General features: G+C 47.8%; 1 protein-coding gene across 9 annotated transcripts in view; it reads left to right on the top strand.

The window, feature by feature from the left end:
• GBF1 (golgi brefeldin A resistant guanine nucleotide exchange factor 1) overlaps positions 1-17,942 on the top strand; it is a 112,834-nt gene that overhangs the window by 86,136 nt on the left and 8,756 nt on the right. For 4 of the 9 annotated variants that reach the window (XM_019725000.3, XM_019724999.3, XM_074339133.2 and 1 more), the window contains 24 exons: positions 1,297-1,415; positions 1,937-2,045; positions 2,528-2,588; positions 3,849-3,903; positions 7,611-7,758; positions 8,077-8,300; positions 8,809-8,974; positions 9,414-9,625; positions 9,950-10,048; positions 10,671-10,865; positions 11,098-11,287; positions 11,866-12,006; positions 12,323-12,411; positions 13,396-13,598; positions 14,079-14,202; positions 14,484-14,609; positions 14,877-14,959; positions 15,612-15,848; positions 16,132-16,225; positions 16,621-16,797; positions 17,114-17,178; positions 17,264-17,387; positions 17,590-17,661; positions 17,796-17,890. In XM_019725000.3, the coding sequence (XP_019580559.2) occupies positions 1,297-1,415; positions 1,937-2,045; positions 2,528-2,588; positions 3,849-3,903; positions 7,611-7,758; positions 8,077-8,300; positions 8,809-8,974; positions 9,414-9,625; positions 9,950-10,048; positions 10,671-10,865; positions 11,098-11,287; positions 11,866-12,006; positions 12,323-12,411; positions 13,396-13,598; positions 14,079-14,202; positions 14,484-14,609; positions 14,877-14,959; positions 15,612-15,848; positions 16,132-16,225; positions 16,621-16,797; positions 17,114-17,178; positions 17,264-17,387; positions 17,590-17,661; positions 17,796-17,890 (3,208 nt within the window). Of the gene's footprint in view, positions 1-1,296; positions 1,416-1,936; positions 2,046-2,527; positions 2,589-3,848; positions 3,904-4,609; positions 4,709-7,610; positions 7,759-8,076; positions 8,301-8,805; positions 8,975-9,413; positions 9,626-9,949; positions 10,049-10,670; positions 10,866-11,097; positions 11,288-11,865; positions 12,007-12,322; positions 12,412-13,395; positions 13,599-14,078; positions 14,203-14,483; positions 14,610-14,876; positions 14,960-15,611; positions 15,849-16,131; positions 16,226-16,620; positions 16,798-17,113; positions 17,179-17,263; positions 17,388-17,589; positions 17,662-17,795; positions 17,891-17,942 lie in introns of all 9 variants that reach the window. The other 5 variants (XM_074339130.2, XM_074339132.2, XM_074339129.2 and 2 more) reach the window with 2 other exon arrangements.

Below are 17,942 nucleotides of genomic sequence, written 5' to 3'. Positions count from 1 at the left end.
AAACAGCCTTTGACTAGGTGTCAGAGACTAACCAGGACAGAAAAGAAAGAAGGAAACAAATGAAAATCACTCACAAATAATGAAAGTCTTCTGGCTCATTGTTGCAAGAGAAGTGTTCTTGTTTCTTCTCAGCCATCTCTTGAGCTTTAGGCCCAGAAACTATTAATTAATTACAGGTACCAGGAAAGAGAAGATTGTAAGAATTTTTTAATAATTCCTACCACTTAGAAGTAGGAGATGCTTCTGAATTACACCATGACACCTGTAGGACAACTTTCTGTCAGTCGCAAAATTTTGTTAAGTCTCTGCCCCTTTTATTCCTACTTATGTTCCTTTCAAGGACAAGCCAGATAGTTCTGCAGGACCGTTGTAGGTCTTGATGGAGGCCACTTTTTTGGCTACTCCTTGTGGATATTTAACACATGAATGGAGCAGAATTTCCCCCTTGGGGGCATTTGTGTTAGCTTCCAGCATGGTGTTGGTTGTGTGACCTCTAGCTTCTCACCTCTTATTCACAGTTGAATTCTCCCTCCTACGACCCACGTAGCCAGCTCCCAGTCCTGTGTAGTTCCTTTTCTCTCCTAATGCCCGTTTAATAAAACTGGTAACGAGATTCTTGCTCTGTCATATTGTTTTAAATAAGAATGAAACCAACTGGAAGAGGTCTCTGATTTGCTGTAATGTGGCACCCAGATATGCGTATTAGCAGCAGTGACCGTCCGTTTCTTCCCCCTACTCCCCTACCTTAGTTGCACCTGAACATACAACCCCAAAAGCCACCAGAGAGAGATGTGAAGGGGGAAGAAATACATGAAAAGAGAAAGGCTGAAACCTTGGCATTCAAAGGTCTGGCCCTACTCAGCCGTTGCTCTAGGCCAAAAACTCATATTTCCAGGCCTTTTCTCTATGAAATGAGTAGCTCTACACCAGTGATTCCCAAAATATGGTCCCCTGACCAGCAGTGTTAATGTTACCTGGCATCTTGTTACTAATGCAAATTCTAAGGCCTCACTCTAGACCAGCTAAATCAAAAATTTTGAGTAGGCCCAGCAATTTGTATTTTTAACAAGCCCTCCAAGTGATTCTGATTCTTGAGTTTAAGAACCAGTAAAGTTTGTGCTGAGGATCTCATTAAAGTTGTTTACAGACAGAAATTCTCAGGTAGCCCAAGGAAACATGGGTTAGGGAATTAGAGAGGAGAAAACCAAAGTCTGTCAAAGCAATCCCTAGACAGGATGTCTTGCCTTTTCTTTCCCCTCTCCACATCATTTAGTCTTTCCTTTTTCACTGGAGCAGATCCCACGCATGAGGGCACAGCAGAGGGCATGGAGAACATGGCAGATGCTGTCACCCACGCCCGTTTTGTGGGCACGGATCCTGCCAGCGATGAGGTTGTCCTGATGAAAATCCTTCAGGTAAATGGAGGGGAAGAGCAATTAGGCTAATGGCCAGGAGCTGATGCCATCGGCTCTACTTACCCAAGTCTGCAGGCAGCATGAAGCTGTGTTTTGACTCCACTGGGGCTTAGGGAGCTACTTTGTTTCCAAACAAGCAGCTCGGGTACCCAAAGTAAAAGCTTTTTGCTAAGGAAAATAATTAAAAGCTTTAAATGAATTGACATCAAATACTGTAAGCCCTTAATACACTTGTACCTCTAGCAGACTGTATCAGTGGCATCCATCAGCTGGGCTGGTGAGCTAGGGCTGGAATGAGTGCTGAACTGTGTCATGCTCATGGGAAGGAAAGACATGGTTCCCAAGACAGGCTCCTGGGAAACCCCTCCCTCTGCCAAACTGAAGCGAGGGCGCCATTCTCACTAACCTCTCTTTCTTACCCTGAGTGCTTCCGTAGGAGACTAGAGGAACAGGAACAGCTTCTCTGTTCCTTGACACAGCCTGCTTTGTTTATCGCAGTACCTTTTCTTTCCTCCTGGTAGGTGCTGCGGACTCTCTTGCTGACACCAGTGGGTGCCCACCTAACCAATGAATCTGTGTGTGAGATTATGCAGTCTTGCTTCCGGATCTGCTTTGAAATGAGGCTCAGTGGTAGGTGCTTGAACATTGGGCCATTGTGTGTGAGTACGAATACAGGATGCTGTCTGTGAACCCAGAGAAGTGGAAAACCCAGGATTTCTCCATCACCTACCTTATGGAGCCATCGGGGTCTAGAAGTCTCTTTACTTGACTGTTGTGAAGCTAGAGAACTTAGCCTATTGTTCCAGGACAAGAATTAGAATAGATCCCTGACTAACTCAGCCCAGGCACCAAATCTCCGTCCCTTGGGGTTTCTGGGATTGACACCAGCCTGTAACCCTTGAGAACACGGTTGTGCTCGCCTTTTTCCTGACTCAGTAATGCCACCTAGTGGGCCAGGGAAGTTATGCCTGCCAGGCTGGGCTGGAGCTGGTTTTAATAAGTTTGGCATAATCCTTGGTAAACAAGGTTTGGAGGGGAGTCTGCTCTGAGAAGCCTCCTGATAATAGCACTGCAAGTAATGACACCTGTGTTATTTGTTTTTGCCTGTGCAGAGTTATTGAGAAAATCCGCAGAGCACACTCTCGTAGACATGGTGCAGCTGCTCTTCACAAGGTAAACCTGCTGCTGTTTGCTTCAGTCCTGCTGCCCAGGCCTCTTGAGCCTGCCTGCTTCCACACAGCCGCTTCAGGGACCTGGCCAACCTCACAGCCACTTCAGAGGCCGATGGGCTTATGGAAGGGGGTAGTTCTCTGGACCCAGGTTTACTGATCAAGGAAGGAGGAGGAGGGAGCCAGCTTGGCCTCAGTAGGAGGCAGAGGGTTATTTGAACTAGGTTGACAGACCTCGTCCTGCTTCCCAAACTTGTGTCTGTTTCTGTACAGGTAGCAGCTGGGAAAGGCAACCCAGAGAGGAAGCCAAACTCAAGAGAGCCTGGAATAGGTTGCCCAGCTCCCAGAGCTCAGCCTGATTTCTGTGAGGAAGGGTCGAGGCTGGGTGACCAACAATCCTGGTTGGCCTAGGTTGTCCCAATTGTAGCACTGCAAGTTCCACATCCCCGCAAACCCCTCAGTCTCAGGCAAACCAAGACTGCTGGTTGCCCTAGTCAAGGCCCTCAGCTTAGGGCCTAGGAGGCCTTTTCATACCGTGCCTAACTTCCCGTTTCCTACACTTCTTCCAATAGCTTGACTTTGAGAAGGCCTGAGGCGAGAGCTTGAAAGCCCCCACCCAGGGGATATTGATAACGGGGGAGGTTATACATGTGTGGCGACAGGGGTTATATGGGACATCAGTCTAACTTCAAGTCAATTTTGCTGTGAACCTAAAATTGCTCTAAAAATAGTCTATTTTAAGGAAAAAAAGCCTCCCCCTGGGATTTCTTTTTACTCTCAGATCTATAAATAATAATCCTTATTATCTACAGACTAGATCTACCCCTGGATTCTGCTACAAAGAGTTTCTTATTCCTCTGGTTCACATTTCCTGGTTTCAGAACTTCAAGTTGCCTTATACTTCTCATTCTATGCCCAGTCTCCTGGGGTTTCTCCCCATCGCATGGCTTTCTGCAGTACTTGCCAAGTGAAGCAGGAAGGAGTCAGTTTAAGGATGAAAAGAGTGCCACACTCCAAGGGCACTTAGTCACCTTGCCCTGATGACCACCTTCTTTTTTAGAAAGTGTCTATGTCATACATCCCCCAATTCCTGTGGCTTTTTGATGAAGCTCTGAAAAGGGTGAAAGTAGCCAGCTTCTCTTTCTAGTTATTCCTGAGAGACAGGGCATGCTCTGGCCCTGAGCACGTATAGGCTGTGGGTGGCATGGAGCGGGCGATTTAGTATTATCCCTAATAATGGTCCATGGGATTCTCTGTCTTATAGGTTACCTCAGTTTAAAGAAGAACCCAAGAACTATATGGGGACCAACATGAAAAAGGTATGACCTGCTATCCCTCATCCAAACCTTGATCTCCCGATGTCTGTGCTGTGGGGATTTTCCTGGATACCCTTGCTTAGCAGAAACATGCTTTTGCATAGATGGGTCTGCTTGGAATCTAGAAATAGCTGTCACAACTTTAGTGAGAAATTTATTCTTTCCCAGATACCTCTCGTTCCCTAGCCTTTCCTTTCCAGCCTATCTTGTTGAGCTACCACATAAACTGGTGAGTTAGTCCTTCCTAGAAACCGGGTGCGGCTCATTGGGTTGGGGTAAAGGTGAAAGACCTGCCGGCCCCTCAGGGTCCAGCCTTGTCTGCAGGTAGGAGGCCAAAAGAGGCTCTGCCCCAAATCCCACTGGAATGCTAGATTAGACTGGGCTCACGCTTGAGCTAGTCTTGTTGACGAGACAAATCAAGCCTGACTCCAGATCAGAAGGTTCTCCAACTGCCAGGAGAAGAATGGTGGTCAGAAGAATGGCCTCTTTCTATCTTGAATGGAAGCCCTGGACTTCACAGGCCTCTCGTGAAGGTTCTGCTTGCAGCCCTCAGAGGTTCTGCCCGTGGAGATGACCTTGGCTGTTTGGTGCATGCACCTGACCTTCCCTCTCCCTTGCCATCCGTCCCCATTCCTGCCCTGTGCCCTGTTGGCATGTGTCTGAGTTTATTTCACTCTGTTTAAATCGATCATTTGCCTGTCTTTCACAGATTTCTCCATGTCTCCTCAACAAACTGCAGCTAAGTAGTGGGGAGCAGACCAAAGCCCTGAACCAGTTAGAGAGGGTACTACTCTTTAAGAACCTCAAGGTCTCTCTCCCTCTCCCTCTCCTTTCCCCCTCTTTATTTATTTACTTAAATGTTTACGTGTAACATCTGGGTCCCATTTCCATTGTGTAAAGCACAACTTACCCCTCCCTAGTAATACAGCACGGCTTTGGAAGAGTTGCATGTGTTTGTAGCTTTGCAGTGTTGGAAATTTTCCTGGGACATCTAGTTGCCTGGAGGCAGAAGGAAGCCTTGAACTGGTGATGTATCGTGTAGTAAGCCTCGATAGAGAGCCTGGGTCCTGTTGACACATTGTGGGAAAGCTTAATATCTACCATTCCTAAGGGAACTATGAGGGACCTCCAGCAAGACCCTTCCCTCTTCTAGCCTTTCCCTGTCTCACAGCTGGCATAGAGAGCTTAAGCAGTCCTTGACTTTCTGGATACCTGAACTGGGTTTGAAGGGAAAGGGTAGTCCATCTAGTTGGGGTCTTTTTTTTTCTTGGTACCATTAAAGGGGTCATTCCAAGGTTTAAGACTGGATGAATGAAAAGGAGCCAGGTGCCAGGATAGCCCAGGACACTGGGAATACTTTGGGATCTGCAGAGATGCCCTCTGTCCTTTAAGAGTCAAGATTTAGGGGAGGGGTTCAAGCTAAAGATTACCCTAATCCCCATATCCCTACCTTAGGAGGACGGGCTGTCTATTGCAAGAGTGTGCATGCTAGAAGTATGGTTTTAGACATCCAGGTCACTGAAGATAAAAAGAACTGTGTGTGTGAGTGTGTGTGTGTGTGTGTGTGTGTGTGTGTGTGTATGTGGTGTGTGTATACCTAGCTGCACAGTCCATAGACCTGTGTTCTCTTTGCATGCATTGCCTCAAGTTCCATTTGTGTGCTTGCCTAATTTCAAGTTGCAGCTCTCTTCATTGACTACCCACATTTTGCCATGATTTTTAACCTAGGACCTGCCCTTTCTTTGTAAAGCTTATATTATCCTTTGGAAATACAGAGTTTTATGGATATGATGGTGAGGGTTCCATGAACACCTACTGACTTCCCCCAACCGTAGCACCTAGGACAAGGAATTGCTATACTTTTTAACAGCTAAGACACTTGTGAGAACTGGCAGCTTCTTGACCCCTACTCCAGCCAGGAGGCAGAGAACACTCATTGAAATGATCAGGTTGGAGCTAGCTTTGCGGAAGGTAGAGAAGGAAACAGGAAAGAGTGATCCTAGTGTGGGAAGGAATCTCAATGAGTGACTGGCTTCTCAGTGGAAGTACGACTACCTAGAGTCTCTGAAGTAAAGAAGGGCTGCCTGGAGAGAAAGATATCTCACTAAAGTAGATCCAGATGTTAGTACTTTTTGGAGCTCAGTGACAATTGCCAATAAGGCTGGGAGTTCTTGTTTTCCTTCATTGATCTCTTGTGCTTCCTGCCTGTCTGCATGTTTTACCCCCCGAACATTTTTACCAGGAACTTGACCCAGATGAGCTTCAGTGGTTCCTGGAGAGAGTATCCTATTTCCTGCTTAGTCACAGTCCTCAGAGTACTTGAAGTTCCATTCTAAGCATTTGACTGCAGGCATTTTGGAGATGGATGGACCTGAAGTGTAAATCCCGTACAAGGCTGTTGCTATGTTAATATAAGCTAGGGGTGCAGCTCAGCTCGCATACCTCTCTCCCTCATGGAAGGAGCTATGGGGAGGGAAAGAATTATGTAGTTTCTAAGCAAGGGATCAAAGGTTATCCAGGTTCTAGAGAACCTGGGAGAGGTTGAGGAAAGGGGTCCTATCCCCCAAATATCAGAAGGAATTGAATAGGGCAAGGATAATATGGGTATATTCAGCTTTTAGAAAGAAGCGGGAAGGAAAAGTGCTTCTACCCTCTTTAAAGTCATTCTCTTGATTCCTGGAAGAGAACTGCTGTTGCCCAATCTATGAATGGTCCATTAGTCTAGGAATAATTTGGTCTAATTCTGCAGAGGGACTGAATTCAAACCCTCACTGAGGAGGCATCAGCACTAGGAAACAAAATGGGCCTAAACAAAGTAGCTATGAATTTAGGGTGGAGAAAATGCATAAAAATTTACTCCTAGAGTAGTCAACAGATGATAGAGTTTTTCCTTTGTGACTAACAGGAAGCTGTAGGAAGAATAGAAATACAGCAAGAGAGAGGGAAATGGAATGGAGCAAGGGCCTAAGAAATCAGTAGCCTTACCATCTGGAAACATAAAATTGCATCTAGAAAGACCCCACAATGAGAAGGACAGGAGGTCCCATTGATACACAAAAATTGGGAGCAGCAGAGAGCAGCGCAACAGCATGACATGACCCTCCATCCTTAACTCCATAAGCCAGCTAGGATGCCACACCTTCCTTAACTCCAATGAATGAGACTTTGACCAGTTTGATGCAGAAATTCAAGAGAGTAATGACTATGTTTAAGATCTAGGCCCAGTTCACAAAGTAATAGGAAACCCAATAGTCTGGGAAGGGGTAGGCTCTCTTAAGAACTAGGAGTAGGAGGCTTCTCTGCAGGTAGTTAAGGAGGAAAGCCCAGGAGTCCAGGGCCTATAGATGTAATGCTCCAGGAAAGGAATCCCTGTGCTAACCTATTCTGTAGGAGGGCCGGGCACCATCTACAGGACTCAAGATTGTCACTATCACTCAGCCCTCTGAGTGATGTGTGAGGGCTGGCCCTATCAAAGACCAGCCTACAAGCAGAGTGTCACCATCCATGTGGAGGCTGTCAGGCAGATCTATAAAGTGGCCAATGTAGAAGCCAGATTAGAGCAGCAGGAATGTGCTCTGAGGGATTAGACTCTTCCTTTGGTAGGGTATAGACTATTTTCTGGGGACCAGTAGTAGAACTAAGAAAAGGGAGATTTCTAGGGATAGAGTTTTAGTTTAAAAACCAGTGCTAATAACGTGTAATATTTCCAGCTGAAAATGAGAGCAGGAGGCATGAGTGATTCATCCAAGTGGAAGAAACAGAAGAGATCCCCCCGGCCCCCACGTCATATGACCAAAGTTACGCCAGGTTCAGAGCTGCCCACCTCCAATGGAACCACCTTATCCTCTAACCTCACTGGTAAGTGCCCTGGTTTGCATCATCTGATTACAATAGAAGAAACACTTTTTCTCTCATGGATTTTGACATTGAGGACCAACCAATTGAGGGGCTTTGGTTTCTTTCTGCTGCGAGTCAAAAGGGAAACCTCCAGGTCAGATCGACGGTGACCATTTAGCAATTCTGCAGTGACTTAAGGTTGCTTTCCTTCCAGAGGGCCTCTGACCACTTTAGAGACTGGCATACACAGAGATTGCAGTCTAGGAAACAGAGCCCCTGGTACCACAGAGGGTACGTGCTCCCCACAGAGTCTCTCAAGCCTCTTATTTTGCTTGGCAGGTGGCATGCCCTTCATTGATGTGCCCACTCCCATCTCCTCCGCAAGTTCAGAAGCTGCCTCAGCAGTGGTCAGCCCCTCTGCAGACAGTGGCCTGGAGTTCTCCTCCCAGACCACTTCCAAAGAGGACCTCACTGACCTGGAGCCACCCGGCTCTCCAGGGTACAGCACTGCTGCAGAGCCCGGCAGCAGTGAGCTGGGGCTTCCTGAGCAGTCTGACCCCCAGGTATGGCTTTGATTTCTAAAGGCCCCTCTGTGGTCTTCAACTGTGGGAATTGGCTTGATCCTTTAGATCATATATCCATATAACCAAATGGGTTCTTCCCCATTTTCTAGAATTAGCTGTGCTGCTTAGAAAACCCACAGCATGACTCACTGTGAGAGGTAGCTTATGGGATTTACCAAGTTTTACATGCTGGTAGTACTTGGCAAAGGAGGGCGGGGGGAGCTGGCCGTGGCTTTTTCTGAAAGGTAATGATCTAAATCCCAAGCCTAGGAGAGCCTCTGTTGCCCCTAGGATTCTAGCCCCTAGGATGCCTTAGGAGATGTGTTCTGAGTCCTTCATCATATTCCTGCCCTGAGCCCTCTCGCATTGATTCATAGCCCACTGAGCTGTCCCTACTACACCTGCAGTGCATTAGAAAGACTTGGAGGACAGGTATTTCAGGGAGTAAGTTCCAAGTTGCTCTTGCCTCATCCCTCTTCCTATGTCCCCCTGCTACTGGTCACCGCAGGAAGGAGCCTATGTGGAAAAGGCGCAGTCAGCATCCGTGGAATCCATCCCTGAAGTGTTAGAGGAGTGCACATCCCCTGTTGAGCACTCTGACGCGGCCTCTGTCCACGACATGGATTACGTCAACCCCCGGGGCGTGCGCTTTACACAGTCCTCCCAGAAAGAAGGTAGGTAGTCTCGGGCAGCCTCTGCCTGGTCACCTCCCCGATCCTACCCATCAAGCTGCCCGAGCCTAGACTGTCTTGGACCCGTGTTATCTTCTGGTACAAGTCCTAGGCCATGTTCCAGTCAGGAAATGGAATCAAGCCAGAGAAATGTTGGCATAGATAGAGCCCTTCCCCACTTTATACAGAGTGAGTTTGGCGGACAACAGGAAGTGAGAGGGAAGAAGAGAAAGCTTGGGACTTTTAACAGAAAGGTAGAATCATCAATTCTGATTTCCTTAAATAAATGAGACTAGTTTCCTTACCACCCCAGAAAAAAACATTTTTTCTCTTGAGGAGAATCACTTATCTGAAATTGTCTTGTAAAATACAGGGCAAGCTAGGCCAAGCTATCAAGCCAGTCATTTCTTAGCAGTCCTACTTCCCTCCTGGCCTTCCCCAGGTACAGCTTTGGTTCCCTATGGTCTTCCCTGCATCCGCGAGCTCTTCCGTTTCCTCATCTCCCTCACCAATCCACATGACCGCCACAACTCAGAGGTTATGATCCACATGGGACTACATTTGCTGACAGTGGCTCTGGAGTCAGCCCCTGTAGCCCAATGCCAAACCCTCTTGGGCCTCATCAAGGATGAGATGTGCCGCTATTTATTCCAGGTAAGACTGGATTTCTAGAGGGGCTCTGAGCCCCTGGCTGTTCTTCAGGGTCTCTCAAGGGCCAGGGTGGGTTGGCTGATTAATGAGAAGAGTATGGGACCCAGGAAAGAACCTCCCTCCCCAGTTGGCCAGTTGTCACAGTCAAGAGGACTCCATTAGTTCCCAGGGACTCTGGCAGCCAAAGGGAAATATAGGAATGGCTAGATATAGAGTCCCCTCAGAGCACAGGACCTTAGTAGAAACTTCACAGTTTGCTCTCCTGCTTTTCTCTGGAGCCAAAGTCAGGTTCAGAAACCTCATGGCCTACCCTACTCTGATCTACAGCTACTCAGCGTAGAGCGACTGAACCTTTATGCTGCTTCCCTGCGAGTATGCTTCCTACTGTTTGAGAGCATGAGGGAGCACCTCAAGTTCCAACTGGAGGTAAGTTTCTAGACCTTGGAAGAAGGAGAAAAAAAAATAGGAAAGAGGTATGGCATCTTCAGTGGGGCCAGCTCTGTCACGCTGCAGGGGTAAGATTTAGGGGCTTCTGTAGGAGAGTGCTTCTAGCTTCCAAGGTTTGCTTCATTGGCTGGTCTCTTTAGTGGAGAAGTTAAAAGGAGCCTAGAGAACGTTGGCTGGCTATAAATGGGAGAACCCAAATGTAGCAGCCAGTATTTGAGGACCAGCAGTTCACCTCACCGTGAGTTGGTACAGAGCCTCTTCTGCCTAGCAGATCCTCTGCAACATAGGCAGGCAAGTCAAGCTGACTTTGTCACTAAATTGCAATAAGGAGCTCTGACTAGAACCAGGTCAGGCTTACATAGAGTGCACAGAAAGGTCAACAGGCACCTTGTTTTGGATGAGGCCTGAGGGAGAGAACCAGGCCTTCTCCCCAAATATGGCGGCCAGAGGGGATGTATTTAGGGGATGGAATAGCTCTCTCTCAGTGCATGCCTCCTGGCAGGACTTCTGCTTCCTGTTTAGTGTTTTTCCTGTCTCATTTTGTCTCTTCCTATTTTGAATCCTTTTCACACCCACATGGCAATTATTGGGTTATTGCCAGATGTACATCAAAAAGCTCATGGAGATCATCACTGTGGAGAACCCCAAGATGCCTTACGAGATGAAGGAGATGGCACTGGAGGCCATTGTACAGCTGTGGCACATCCCCAGCTTTGTCACTGAGCTCTACATCAACTATGATTGTGACTACTACTGTTCCAACCTCTTTGAAGACCTCACCAAGCTGCTGTCCAAGGTGCTGAGCATTGGTACTGGCTTCTAGAAAGAAATCTCTATTAAGGAAATCTCTGGCAGTAGTGAGGATGCTATATACAGGGAGGGAAACACTTGAGAGTTTGGGAACAGGAAGAAGAAAGGCATTTTCTCAGCAATATAGAAGTTATAGGAAGTTTGGGGATTTTTGGAAAAGGATCATTTAAGTGTAAAATATTCTAACCTCAGGTCTACTGGATCTGTTTACTTTCCAGAATGCCTTCCCTGTATCTGGTCAGCTCTATACAACACACCTACTGTCTCTTGATGCCCTACTGACAGTGATTGACAGCACTGAGGCCCACTGCCAGGCTAAAGTCCTCAACAACCTTACCCAGCAAGAGAAGAAAGAGGCAGCCAGGCCCAGCTATGAAGCAGTGGATAGCACCCGAGAAGCCAGCAGTAGTAAGAGGCATTTCTTTCCTTGAGGATCCCAGAGTTCTATGCTTATCCCTTCTCTACTGTGAATCCTTTCTCCTGCCCTTATAGCACTTCTGGGGTACTCCCAATTCTGTGTTTTTGAGGTTTGGTGGTTTGAATCACAACGCCAGCAGGTAGGTTAGCAAGACTCGTGGTTTTTTCCTTTTCTCCTCTGCATGCTTTGGCTTTTTTACAAAACTATTATTTCTTTATGGGGAGAAAAGAAAACAAAGTATATAGGACTTTTGTCCCTAAAAGCTCTAGGCCTACCTTCCTCCAGCGCCAGTATCTGTCTCCACTCTTAATTATTCTTCTCTAACTTCCCCTTAAGATAGAGGTTGCATAAGATCAAGGAAAGTGACTGCGTAATCTTCTTAAATTATAGAATCTAATGCTTGGCTGACCTGGGACAGTGACTACTTATTTGGCCTTGGGTTTCTCCTGTTCAAGGCTGGCAACCTGTGTGGGTGCATGCAGGTCTCCTTGGCCAGGGATTCAACCTCCCACAGCTCTGCTTGGCTTCCTACCCCATAAGGCTTCACTTATCTTCTCCTCTCCTACAGCTGAGAGAGCAGCCAGTGAGGGGAAGGCTGTAGGCAAGGCCCCAGACATCCCAGGTCTGCATCTGCCAGGTGGAGGGCGGCTGCCAGCAGAACATGGGAAGCCAGGATGCAGTGATCTGGAGGAAGCTGGTGACTCTGGGGGTAGGTACTGGTTGTCTGTGCTCCTAAGCCCCCTCAACTCGAGGGTCTGGTGGAGAGTAGAGGTGAGGGAGCAGAGATACCCTAGGGCAGTACCTGAGGGAACCTGGGCTACTCACCATACCTTCAAACCCCGAGAGAACAAAGAAAACATGTGGAGCCCTAGAAGATAGGACTTCTAAGGAAGAAGACTGATGAGGACGAGACAATTGGAGGCATCCTTCTTTTTCACGGGGGAACATATCAGCAACCTTCCAAAAGTCATTATCCTGGTAAAAGAGGTCTTACGGCTTTTTCCCTCTCTTCCTCCCATTCTTAGCTGACAAAAAATTTACCCGGAAGCCACCTCGATTTTCCTGTCTCCTGCCAGATCCACGAGAACTGATTGAAATTAAAAACAAAAAGAAGGTACATACCAATATCCCTGGAGCCCAGCCTCTGTGCACCCCTATCTGGGCGTTCTTGGTGGGGTTTCTGTCCCAGAGGATGAGCGGGAGTCTAGCAACTCATTGTACAGCTTCCTAAGGCTAGTCTTTTGGCTTGCTGGGACTTCATCAACCCCCCACAGTTTCCTTTGAAGCCTTTCCCTTATTCCAGAGTCATGCAGTTAGTCATACTCTATTATATGCCTCTGGGAAAATGCTGTTCTAGCTGAGAGCCAAGTGTTACTGGTGGGCACAGAACTCTGTGAGCTGGTATCATGTGGGTTACTGAAGGTTAGTGGTCATCTCCAGCTGTGGGGTGATGATTGGCAATAAAGGAAGATTGACATTTATTCTGGTGCTTTAGTAAAGTTCAAATAACTGTGTGTTTTTTTGGTTTTCTTAATACAAAGAAAACCTTTATTTAACCCTTTCTTCTTATTGCTAGCCTAAATAAATGACTTTGGTTTTTGTGTGCCCTTGATTGCAGGGCTGTGGCTGGACAGTCAAACAGTTACCTTATCATTCATCACAGTTAGTTCACCTTGTCCTTCAAACTCCAGGTCCTCAAGAGCTAGGAAGCCACAAAAAGACAGGGAAACCAATCTAGGTTATAAACAAGATGCTGCGTATAAACAGATGTCAGGGATTGCTATAAAACCATAGAGAAGAAGAAAACCTTTTCTAGTCTCTTCTACTTTTTTCCTGATCCTATCGTTGGAGGAGGGGGGCTGTCCCAAGCATCTTGAGCACTCATAAAAGGAGTGAAAACAAGCTCCTCAGCCAGTTCTGATGAGACGTGAAGATTGAGGAAAGCTAGGGCCGGTATGACCCAGCCTTAGTCCTGCAGTCACTTAGAACCACCTCCTAGGAGCCTGTGAGGTGAGAAGCTGTGAACTGTGATGAAGTCCGGCCTGGCCTTGTCTGGTTTAGGGGCAGAGCAGCTTCTGACACCCTAGTATTTCTCCAGCTTCTCATCACTGGCACAGAGCAGTTCAACCAGAAACCAAAGAAGGGGATCCAGTTTCTGCAGGAGAAAGGCCTCCTCACCATCCCGATGGACAACACAGAGGTAGCCCAGTGGCTCCGAGAGAACCCGCGATTGGACAAGAAAATGATTGGAGAGTTTGTGAGTGACCGCAAAAACATTGACCTGTTGGAAAGCTTTGTGAGGTGAGGAAGCTGCAAGAATGGTGGGACATATTAGTGATCCATTGAGGAGACAGAGCATCCCTCCCTCAAAGCACTCTCAGTCATTTCCTGCTGGTGACTCAGCTCACACACTCTGCCTTTCCCCATCCCTTTTATCTGTTGGACCTGAAAGTGTCTCTAAGCAAGATAGCTTTGGGAGCCACTCCATCTTGCATAGACAGCCTTGCAAAGGGGTGGAGCAGGGTTCCTGAGCACAGGGTAGGTTCTGGGTTCCAGGGGATGAGGTTTCTAGGCAAGAGTGCGCTTATGTGAAAAGTACTAAGGTTAGGAGTTGTCAAATTCTGGTCTGTGTTGGAAATGGCCCGGAGATAACCCCTTTGCCAGAACCCTCAGCCTCCTCTTTTCTAATAGGAGAAGGTTAAAGGGACTATGGCTAATGAGAACCCAACATTTGCAGCTTACATATCTTCAGCATCTTCACCCTTTTTCCTCTCCCTATAGCACCTTCAGCTTTCAGGGTCTGCGGCTGGACGAAGCTCTTCGCCTCTACCTGGAAGCCTTCCGCTTGCCTGGGGAAGCGCCAGTCATCCAGAGGTTGTTGGAGGCATTCACAGAGCATTGGAGGGTGAGTCTGAGCGACGGGCTGAGCCCACCCTCCCAAGTTCATTTGACTGAGGGTTTCTACGGCTCCAACTGAAGGACCCAGTTGCGGTCTCCCACGAAGTCTGAGAGCATCATCAGTGAGCTTTCCATAGCAAGGCCAGCTTCTGCTAAGGAGTTGGCAAGAGGTTGGCTGCTTTCTGCGCGGTATATCCCCTCTGTACCAGCATTGACCAGTGGGTTGATTGTGAGGGTATAATTGGCTGGAGAAGAGCATTGACACAGCCGGGGTCTTTACTTTTTCAGAATTGTAATGGCTCCCCATTTGCCAATAGCGATGCCTGCTTTGCCCTGGCCTATGCTGTCATCATGCTTAATACTGACCAGCACAACCACAATGTTCGCAAACAGAATGCACCCATGACCCTGGAGGTAAGCTTGATCCCAGCCAAGGCAGAGAAGATCCAGCAAGCTTTCCAGATAGGAGAAATGACATGGAATTTCCAAAGGGCACAATCAACAGGATTCTGTCCAAGGGAATCAGGGAGGGCTGGCCAATCCATAAGAGGAACTGGGGCGGGGAGGTGGGTCCTTTCACTTACTGTTTCCTAAATCCTATTTACCGCAGACCCAGGGCTTCCTTGGGTGGGGCTTCAGTATTGACACATAGCAGGGAACGGCTTATTGGTCTGTCTCTAGGAGTTTCGCAAAAACCTAAAAGGTGTGAATGGAGGCAAGGACTTTGAACAAGACATCCTGGAGGACATGTATCATGCCATCAAGTGAGTATGTTTGGAGAATGGTGGAGCACCTCTGTTAAGGAGAAGCACCTTGCTCCCTTTTCCAGATTTTAGAGTCACAACATTCTGCAATGATTCATATGCCCTGGATTTAGCCTTGGGACTTAGCTGGGCAGCCCCCATTCTCCCAACTCATTTCTTCCTTAAAGAAGCCTGAACAGTCTTGGAACTCTGGTACTCTAAGCCAGGATCTAGACTGCCCTTCTAAGTGGAGTGTCATGGCCCCATTTCTCAAACCCAGAGTGACTGGGTTTTCCTGTCTAACTCCCAAGATGCATTCTGCGGCTGGTAGACAACACAAGATGGGCACTGGAGAGTGAGGCTTGGGTCAGAGGTCAGAGATGGGACACTTAGTTCTTTAGTGCAAATCAGAAAAGGTAGAACTGTTCATTCAGATGTCACAGAAAGAATGTGACATCGTACTACAAAACTCCACTTAGAAACAGGTCTTTGAGATTATGGGGAGTTATGGGGTGTTTCTTTCTTTATCCCTGGTGGGTGGGCAGCAAACCACTGAACTGCAGTTTCAATGACCTCTCATTGATGGAGAGTACCAAGGCAAAGCCCCTTGTTTTAGTTTAGGAGCAGTCAGGTTCACAGCAGTGTACCTACTCCTTTCCTTATTTCCTGGCAGGAATGAGGAAATTGTGATGCCTGAGGAGCAGACAGGCTGGGTTCGGGAGAACTATGTGTGGAATGTGCTGCTTCATCGAGGTGCCACCCCAGAGGGCGTATTCCTGCGTGTGCCTGCTGGCAGCTACGATCTTGACCTCTTCACCATGACCTGGGGCCCCACTATTGCTGCTCTCTCTTACGTCTTTGACAAAAGCCTTGAGGAGACAATCATCCAGAAAGCCATCTCAGGCTTCAGGTAGCCCAGCTTTGGTCTTGGTGTTGATGTCTTCCCACCTCTCGGAGCTAACTTGGTTGACTACATACCTCTCTGAATCCTATTCTTATTTTCCTTAGAGTGGGTTCTTCCTGAGTTTTTGGAGGGAGGCTGAAGCTTGGGACAGTTTTAAACAGACTTAAGAGTAAAAGGTTTTTTCCTGGGACTGATTTGGGAAGAATCCCAAGCAAGCCTCCTCAGGGACTTGGAAGGGCTGCCTGGGCCTTCCAGTGACTTTTTTTCTGGGATGGGGGTGACGTTACAGGAAGTGCGCCATGATCTCCGCCCACTATGGCCTCAGCGATGTGTTTGACAATCTCATCATCTCTCTGTGCAAATTCACAGCGCTTAGCAGTGAGGTGAGCAATGGGCAAGAACTATGTATCTGGAGTTTCAAAGGAGGACCTCTCTTTTAGCCATTACTCTTTATCTCCAGAGCTGGTTTCCCTCAGCATATTTACACACACACACACACACACACACACACACACACACACTTTGACTACAGTAGAGATTAGGTCATTTCTGTCTTGCATACCCTAGGATGAGAGTAGCGTCACCTCATAACGGGGAGGGTGGGGAAGGAAATGCCATAGTGGGGAAGGCCTTATGTAGGTTAGCCTTTACCACTAGTATTATGGGTGACTGAAGCAGAGCCAGCAGAAGGACTCAGGGAGCCAGCCATAGGTTGAGGCGTAAGAGGTTCTCTTTTTCAGACATTTGGCAGGCCCTAAGCTTTTCATCTTCTTTCCAGTCTATTGAGAACCTGCCCACTGTGTTTGGAAGCAACCCTAAAGCCCATATTGCAGCCAAGACAGTATTCCATTTGGCTCATCGTCATGGCGACATCCTGAGAGAGGGCTGGAAGAATATCATGGAGGCCATGCTGCAGCTCTTCCGAGCCCAACTGCTGCCCAAGGCTATGGTGGAGGTAATTCTTGGTAGGAGACTAATCCACAGTAATTAGGCAAGAGCTCCAAGATTGTGTGCTATCAGTATGTAGAACTGGCTGAGAGTAGCACTGGGCCTGATGCCTGCTGAAGCTTACGAATAACACTTCAAATGTAAGGCCACAGATCTTGATGGGGGCATAATTGTCTAGGAACGCTGGTAGAAGCCATTGCCAGTCACCATTTGGAGGGGCCCTAGTCAATAGAGCTATAAGAAGAAGCCAGAGAACTTTGCAGGGGGGAGCAGGAAATGCAAAGGGCACATGGAAAGAAATTATTCTTGACCTGCTTGTCCAGGTAGAAGATTTTGTGGATCCCAATGGCAAGATCTCTCTACAACGGGAGGAGACACCATCGAACCGGTGAGAACAAATCAGAGGCTGAAGGCTTTGTGGAGAGAGGGTCAGAACTCTGTAGCTCACCGGGGCTTGTACTCTTTTTCTGCAGAGGAGAGTCGACAGTGCTGAGCTTCGTGAGCTGGCTGACACTAAGCGGCACCGAGCAGTCTAGCGTGAGGGGCCCATCCACTGAGAGCCAGGAGGCTAAGAGAGCTGCCTTAGACTGTATCAAGGTAACTCTCTGCCTGCGCTTAGTGAATAAACCTGGACTCCTCCCTACTGGATAGATACTGCCTTGTGAACTGAAGAATAGACTCATCAAAGGCTTGCGACTAGAACTGACTCCTTCTGCTCTGTCTCCCTGTCTCTTGGGAAAGTTCTCTTCCCTCCAGCCCTTATCACTGATTCCTTACCTCTCTCTTGTGCACTCTCCAGCAATGTGACCCAGAAAAGATGATCACGGAAAGCAAATTCCTCCAGCTGGAGTCACTGCAGGAGCTCATGAAGGTACAGAATAGAGTAAAGAGAGATGGAAGGGCTAGCTGGGTCTGGGAGGGGAGACAGGGACCGTGGTGTGTGCCTCACTTTCTGTCAGGGCAAGGCCAGTGGCTGCCTACTTTCCTGGCGTTGTCCTCCTCTAGGCTCTGGTCTCAGTGACACCAGATGAAGAGACATATGATGAAGAGGATGCTGCTTTCTGCCTGGAGATGCTGCTGAGGATTGTCCTGGAGAACAGGTAAAAGGCAGTCTTTAGAGGCCTCACACTGGGCTTAATGCAAAGGGATGAA

Source organism: Rhinolophus sinicus, chromosome 15 (assembly GCF_057876585.1).
Source record: "Rhinolophus sinicus isolate RSI-liver-muscle chromosome 15, RSI-T2T, whole genome shotgun sequence".
NCBI classification, from domain to species: Eukaryota; Metazoa; Chordata; class Mammalia; order Chiroptera; family Rhinolophidae; genus Rhinolophus; species Rhinolophus sinicus.
Note: the sequence above shows the minus strand (reverse complement) of the source record. Positions and strands in the feature narration are given on the sequence as shown.